Source organism: Cyclopterus lumpus, chromosome 5 (genome assembly GCF_009769545.1).
Source record: "Cyclopterus lumpus isolate fCycLum1 chromosome 5, fCycLum1.pri, whole genome shotgun sequence".
Lineage (NCBI taxonomy): Eukaryota > Metazoa > Chordata > Actinopteri > Perciformes > Cyclopteridae > Cyclopterus > Cyclopterus lumpus.
Window position 1 is genome coordinate 13152400 of NC_046970.1, and position 7688 is coordinate 13160087.

At 39.4% G+C, this 7688-nt stretch overlaps 2 protein-coding genes across 2 annotated transcripts in view; one reads left to right on the forward strand and one right to left on the reverse strand.

The window, feature by feature from the left end:
* arhgef25b (Rho guanine nucleotide exchange factor (GEF) 25b) overlaps positions 1-7688 on the reverse strand; it is a 34391-nt gene that overhangs the window by 24707 nt on the left and 1996 nt on the right. Inside the window, exons 2-4 of the mRNA XM_034532556.1 lie at positions 5260-5419; positions 4359-4583; positions 967-1072 (exon numbers count right to left, since the gene is read on the reverse strand). Of these exons, the coding sequence (XP_034388447.1) occupies positions 967-1072; positions 4359-4468 (216 nt within the window). The 5' untranslated portion in view covers positions 4469-4583; positions 5260-5419. The remainder of the gene's footprint in view (positions 1-966; positions 1073-4358; positions 4584-5259; positions 5420-7688) is intronic.
* Positions 5204-7616, forward strand: ankrd33ab (ankyrin repeat domain 33Ab). The gene is made up of 4 exons (XM_034532196.1): positions 5204-5408; positions 5671-5811; positions 6385-7087; positions 7613-7616. Exons 1-4 carry the CDS (start codon positions 5204-5206, stop codon positions 7614-7616), a joined length of 1053 nt encoding a protein of 350 aa, XP_034388087.1.

Consider the following 7688-nt stretch of genomic DNA (forward strand, 5'->3'; position numbering starts at 1 on the left):
GTTGCAAACTCTACTGAGGGGTTACCAGTAGACATATCATATGTTGTTGGGAAATTCCAAAACCTTACTGGGAAAGTGACTCAGGCTCAGCCCCAGTCACTCAGATGTACTTGCACTTGTGGATCAACAAAAATGATTTAACTGCTGAAAAACCTTCCTCTCTAATAAATAAGTCAGTTGTCTGCTCTCCTTTGTCACCACAGGTACCGAAGCATGTTGTCTATTGCTGAATAACCAACATGTATAAATATCTCACACACATCAAACTGAGCTGGCAGGATGGAGGCAGACCGATTTAATCTCAAAGCCAAGATTAAGCATTTACGATGAGATGATTTTCTGAGCACAGCTGTCCAGGCTCGTGGCAGCCGTTAGTGTGATTTAAGACGATTTCTGCATAGACATATACAAGCCCAAACAAGGACGAAGTTAGTGAAGAAGAAAACCAAACAGGAAGCAAAGACTTCAGCTGCTGTTGCTATATGACACACATTTGTAAATTAGACAGCTCCACGCACACACAGATAGATACGCAAACATTCACGTCACAGGTCGACCAACATAACCCTGCAATCTCAATCCACTGAGAACGTATTACAGCTATAAAAATATTAAAATGCTCTCTTGGGCATCAAGTTAAGCTTTAAAAAACTCTTCTGACATAATGATCCATGTGAGCTGAAAAGCACTCTCCACATTGTAGGATTATTGTGTGTGCATGTGTAAGTGGGCGTGCACACACTTAATTAGCCAATATTTAATTATAAGGATATGTTGATCTAGGCTTTCTGTATTTGGTGTTGCTTTTAGTATTTAAAAGGGCAATGCATCCATGATGTGTGTGCAAAGTGAAACTCTGAAGCGCTTCCTTTCTGTCAGATAGCTCCCCATTGCTGATATAAGAGGGGCACACAGCAGCATTTATCAAAAGCACACAAGAGTATAGCAGATGAACCCACTGTGTACCTTTGCATCCTGCAGCCACACTGGACTTCCTGGCCCACTTGAACTGCGTCTGAATGTCCTGGTTGTTTGTATCCAACAACATTCTCTCTGGGCTGGTGTCTGAAACCTTACACAAAAGACAGATTAAACAGTTAACAAGTTAAAGTTCAATCATAAACATATTGTCCCCTTTGACAAGCCCTTTATTTGTAGCTGTATTAAAAGTATACGTGTGACAGATTTAGAAGTAGGCAGGAACTAACAGAAGAAAAAGAGTGATTGAGCTGATTACACCACTTTTCCACTCTATTCCACCTCTCTCTCTTTCCTATTTTTGGTTCATCTTAAGCGGTTTCTTATCTTATCTGAGGAATTTCACTCAGAGGACTAAACTGATCAGGAGAGTACAGGACCACTTCAAATCCTAGCCCAAAGAAGTCTGATGCTGTCCGATGAATAAATTAGGTTAATTTCAATTGAAAACGTACTTAAAACAGAACACTTAAAAAACAGAAAGCAGGGCTTTGTTTGCCACATAAACAACAGCAAAATTGTATCAGCACATGAGCTAAATTACTACAAGTCATGATCCCAAGGCCAATTATAATTTGATTGCTTTTAAATCAACCCTATTTCTAAAACAAATGAATATGATAATATAGATTATATAATGAGCCGCAACAATGTTTGGGTTTTTCAATTTCTATTAAAAAAGAATGTAAAGGTCATTTGTCATAAATATATGTGTGCAGAATATTCTTACTTTCAGGTGTGGTCGTCTTGTTTTGTGGTATTAATAATGGTGTAAGAGCCACAAGGTTGTTTTTTGTTTTCTGAATTACGGAACAATTTAATGACGTCATGACAGCAGCAGATGTAAGGAAATGAGCTGGATTAGGCACCGAGGACCGTAAGATCATAAGAGAGAGAGAGTTTATTTATGTTATGTGTGTAGAATTGATTCATGTTTTAAATAAAGTCAGAAAACGAAATGAAGGAAACGATCATCTTATTCGCGTAAGGAAAGGACTCAAGGTGTCTGCAGTTCTTTAGCGGCTCAACGAGAACCGCGCCGACGGAACGCCGCTACAGATGGGTCTAACTCCATTTCACACAATGTCAACATTTATGCAAGTATACAACAATTAAGAGTCGCCCAAGTTGATATACTCAAGTTTTTAACATTGAAGTTTGTTATTCTCACTTGAACAACATTGGCCTCATAAACCAAAGACACTCACTTTATCAACCTTGTAATCCAGAAGTTCTTCAGTCCTCCTGTGCATTTTTGCCAAAGTCTTCATTTTGGCGTCTTTTCTCTTCACCTTAAATGTTTTTAAATGTAGTTGTCTCCCCTCAATTAAGCATCCATGCCGGATTATATTATGTTTATTTAGTTAAAAAAACAGAAACAAGTTGAAAATCTTCAGAAAGCAATCTCTGGCGTCCTGTCTGACATCCAACAGAAGGAACAAAATAGACAATTTGGCCAGATGAGGACAGCTGTAGTGGAATCTGTCCTCAGGCCCTTCTGGATAGGAGGAGGGTCAATCGGTCCAGACAGGTCCAGCCACGTCCCACAGGCTAATTTCAGACTGTGACCATTCCTAAAGCAGGAGTTTTAACTAACTCAAAATAGTTTCAGAAAAACATAAAGTGCTTTATCATTGTCATTGAGTAGACCAGATAAAACTGCCTCTATGATTTCCTTGTGTTATTTTCATTAGTCCTGTTTCATTCGTTTAGAGTTGTTATTCCAGTTTCTACGACTGCGAGTCCTGGAACCAAAAATATATCTCAATCTCACTTCATAGAGTTCCGATGGACTTCAGATATAAATCATGTTCAGGAAGTTTTTACATTACTAATATTTAGGACACATAACTGGTATTCATCAGTTTCATTCTACTATGACCAAGTGTTTTTGTCAGCGTGTGATTGTTACTTTTCCTCCATGTTTCTGTTTTCATTTGTTTTTTAAGTTTCTGATTTTGATTTGTGCTGTTTCATTGTGGGTCATATGTATACATGACAGTCTCATTAACTTATTTGATCAAAAATATCTAAATAAAAACAAAAAGAGAGGAAAAATGGTATGGAACTTCCAGAGACTCTCTTTAGTTTAACAATTAAAAAAAAGGTAAAGGTAGCAGGAAACACTGGTGGAGTGTTGAAAGATGAAAAAGGTCAGAAAGTAATCCTCTCCATAAAGCTGTTGTAATTGGGATGAGCTAAGCACAGAAGCTGAACACCCAGTGTCTCTGTGAAGACTCTGCAGAGACTCCTCCTCTCAGTTTTATGTCATCACAACAATATGTGGGATGGAAATGGTTAAAGTACCTCTATTTACAGGCCCAGGAGGAAACGTTGACCTCTTAGCTGCTCTGGAAACACAGTAGGAGTGTTGGAGGAAGTCAGAAGGCGTCCAACAAGAAGTCACAAAGGAGTGACATACACTGAGCGGCACTTGGATACATCTACATTTACAGCCAATTGGTTTATGGTGAGTGTTTATTCGTTATGTTCTGTTAGTTTGATCAAAGTGTTTTTTTTGTACTGATGAGGGATGATAGATCGTGCAGTTCTTCCTCTGAATCTTCACTTTGGTTTCATGATCTGCGGTTTCACATTGCTCTCTTGACATAAAACTTTGGCATGTCTAAGATTCATAAAAAAAACTTTTATAGAAACAAGTGCTTTCTTGTACAACACGGGTGACGTGTGTTTCATAACAAAATCTGTAAAACCAGTGTCAGTGATCCTCTTTAGACATTTTTAATATTCCCAAATCACAGTTATTTTTGCTTTGATTTCATCATTCGGGAACACTCGAGTATCAGTATAAATATTTACATGTGTTTACATACAAGCTACATTTCAATTGACATTAGTGTCATTATGTTGGCTTCAGAAAAGCAGCAAGAGTCAAAACATGAGTTGACCATGGCCATCTGTGACTGGGGTTATTCTGAGGTGGGTTGTTCCTCATTTAGCTCTGCTGGATGTTCAGCAGGGCTTTAAGATGCTGATCCAGTTACTCAACAGCAAAAGGCACACTGAGCTCATACACCCACACCCACTTCATGACACACAGATAACACATTCATAATCCCTGACTAACTGATTTTTTCGCTGCGTCAATCTGACAATAAGCCAACCTTTGATCTTCCAGGGTGGCAGATCTGAATCCTTTCATATAGGCTACAACATGGTGTGATTCACCAACAGCTATGTTCCTACAATGAGGAGATGATTTCAACTTGGTATTATGTGTAATTACGGATTCATCCTTTCTAAGTTTCCATCTCTTGAGCATCTCTCTTTGATTGCACCTTTGTTGGTCCAAACAACATCCACAGAGTTTTTTTAATTAATTTTTTTAGATGTAGCCAAAGGATACAACAACATCTCACCTGTTCTGCTGCTGGAAGATGGCCACTGCAGAAAAGGACGTCCACCTGGGCTCAGGCCCTGATGAGGATGACGAGTCTCTGTCGGGGAGCGAGTCCGACTCGGATAGCATCCTCTCTGATGACTCGGTGCTTCCAGACTACACTCCAGAGGAAACCGACGACCATGCGACATCAACACTGTACCGAGCATGCGCCCGTAATGAATCCGTCTCTCTGCTGAGAGTTCTGGAGAGAGGGGTCACAAAAGAGGAGGTCAGAGAGCTTGACATCAATGGCATGGTGAGAGTCTCATTCACAATGGTGTAAATCATAGCTCATAATGTCAACACTCACACAGTGGAGCGGGCCGATAATTCAATGTGATAATTTTTTGTCTTTCAATTGAAAACACAATTATGTTGTGTTGTGTTGTCTGAATTGATACAAATAAGGATATAATAAGTCAAATTTCTCGGAAAATCTGATCAAACTGAACACCCAGTAGCACTACACAAAAAAACGAGAGAATGACATACATGATAAGAACAAATGTGAAGCTGCCAGATGACAGCAATATTTATTTTATATTCTCTAACATTTATCTCAATTTAATGTTATAATCTCATTTTAAACTGTTACTTCATTTTGCATTTAAGTGCTTAATTAAATTTTTTAAAAATAGCTTTCTTTTATCAAGTATTTCATTCACATTGTGGAGGTTTTAGGAGCTCAGGGCTGCAGAGTACACATCACCGGATGTCCTCAGTATACACAGAAGTACAAAACTAGACTTTAGCATGTGGTTATTTCATATAGATTGTTTATTGAACTAACAGATGCTAAATATATCGTTATCCAGATATGAAATGAGCAATGTCACGATTTTGGCCATCACGCCCAGCCTCAAGTCATTCATCCTTACCGTTGTCTATTACCAACAGAATGGCTTGATGGTGGCTTGCTGCAAAGGTTTCGTGGACATTATATATGGGCTCCACACCTGTCCCTTTATAGACATAAATCACCAGGACAATGAAGGCAACACTGCTCTGATGATTGCATCCCAAGCAGGTAAGTGGTACCTACACAATAAACAAAACAAAGGTCAAGTTCAGAGGATGAACCAGTAGACAACACAACACAATTTTGGTTTAATAAGACTGTATCAAATATCATATACAGCACGATGTATCTTATATAGACTGAAAACTGTAAAACTAAAGCTCTTTGATTGTATCTAATGGATAAAGTCCCAGCCAGCCAGTTTTCAAACGTGACACATATTCTGACACACAACTGATCTGATCTCTGAATTCTGTGTTTTTATCTGCAGGTCATGTCAACACAGTCATGTATCTCCTAAACTACTTTGCTGATATAGACACTGAAATAAAGGATTGTCGCGGTTTCACAGCACTCATCAAAGCTGCTATGACCGGCCGCAATGATGTCATGGCTGCCCTTCTTATGGCTGGTATACGCGTTTCTTGTGTTTGCTTGCTTTTCCATTTATTGTCATTAGAGTCTGTGGCAGCCTTTTTTGGTTGTCATTCATTTTTGACAGATGTATTGCATATTGTATGACACCTATCTGCAAAAATATTAGGACTTGGCTGGCCTCAAACCAATATATTACATGTTCATTCCTAAAAACATTCAGTCATTTTTCTGTAGTCTATTGCATTTTCATAGATTTCAAACCTTTTCATGTCTATTATGACAAAGTCAAAATGTGTGCTATGAAAAAATCCCATACAGTGACAACCATGCTGTATATTGTTTGGTTTCGGGCAGTAATTGTCCTTTTTTGAGATATTACAATGAATTACTGGTACGGCAAACTGGGACAGTAACTGTAAACTGGAATAGACCATTGTTAATGTGATTAATGACACCTGTGCTTTTTGTGCCATGTCAAGCTAAAATGTCAGTCATGAAAAAGGCGTATCGACTCTGTGCAGATCTGAATAAAACCAAAAAGAGAAGAACAATGAATTATTCATTTAAAATGTGTAATCAATCATTGCTCTACCATCTTTATTTCCAGGGGCTCACATACACGCACTAGACTCCACAAGAGGACAATGCACTCGGGACTGGGCACTGAAAACAGGTCGCTATGAGACCGTGTTACGTCTCCGCCGCCTTAGTATGCGGCCAAAAGCTGAGCAGTGCTGTGAAAGTTATGTCCCTGAGTGGCCTGAGCTCCAGGAGAGGGTAGCAAAGGCCACAGCTGACAAAAGTGCCAGACAAAAAATCACCCAGCGGATCAAAAACACATTCGGATTCAGATTTCCACGTAACCCGCAGGACAACGGGGCCTTGGACCACATGGTGCGCATTACCACCAGTGTCCACAGTCCCCTAATTTCAACTGGATGCCGTCCGCTCTGCCCGACAAGTCCTCCTGAGGTGGGGAAGAGACGCATGGCTGTGCCAGAGCTGATGAAGAAACACCCAGCTAAGGACCTAGAACAGAGCTCAGTGTGCCACAGCAATGGCTCAGTGTCACACATCATTCCCACAATCCAGTGCAGTGCCGAGATGGAGCGGCGAGGCAGCATGCTCTCATTAGCTTCCACCAAAGTTACGACCACATTCATTTCCCGGACTATGGCGAGAAGGAACAGCGTGTTCCCATCTGGCTGCATCCCCAAGATCGATGTCAGCAGGCCTTCAGACGCAACGCCAAAGAAAGAAAAGAAGAAGAAGAAGAAGGCCAAGAGCTTATTAGAACCACCCAAGTGGAGGTACAAGGAGATCAAGGATGAGAAAAAGAAGGAGAAGAAGAAAGCTGAGAAAGAAAATGCAGAGAAAGAGAAAAAGAAAGAAAAAGACAACAAAGGCCAAAGATGAATAGTTTCAAAATAGGGCTGTTTTGCTGTGTGAATCATCCCTTTTAAAAAACAATGTGCTTTTAAAAAATGTGTCCAAACTCTCAACTTTCAATCCAAATCCAAATTTGGAGCAGATATAGAACCGTAAAAGTAAAATAGGTAAGAGAGTGCTCAAACGAGCACTACAGAGAATCTTTTTAGAAGAGTTTGTAGCTTTAAGCCTCTGATGTCTAAAGGTAGAGGCAATTATTACATCTATTTTGAGTTAGCAGAGAAAAACAAAATTTCAGGGATATATTAAAATATATAGAATCCAATAAGACTAACATTACCTTTTTAACAATTATAATACAATGTGTGAAACCCATATTTATTGATTCAGTTTCACAGGTGCTAAAGCAAGTATGGTAATGTTGTTTTATGTGTTTTTGTAAATAGCTAGCCAGCATCTATTGTAAATATTGTACAGTATGGAGCAAACATGCATCACAATGGAGGATCTGTTTAATCTTCT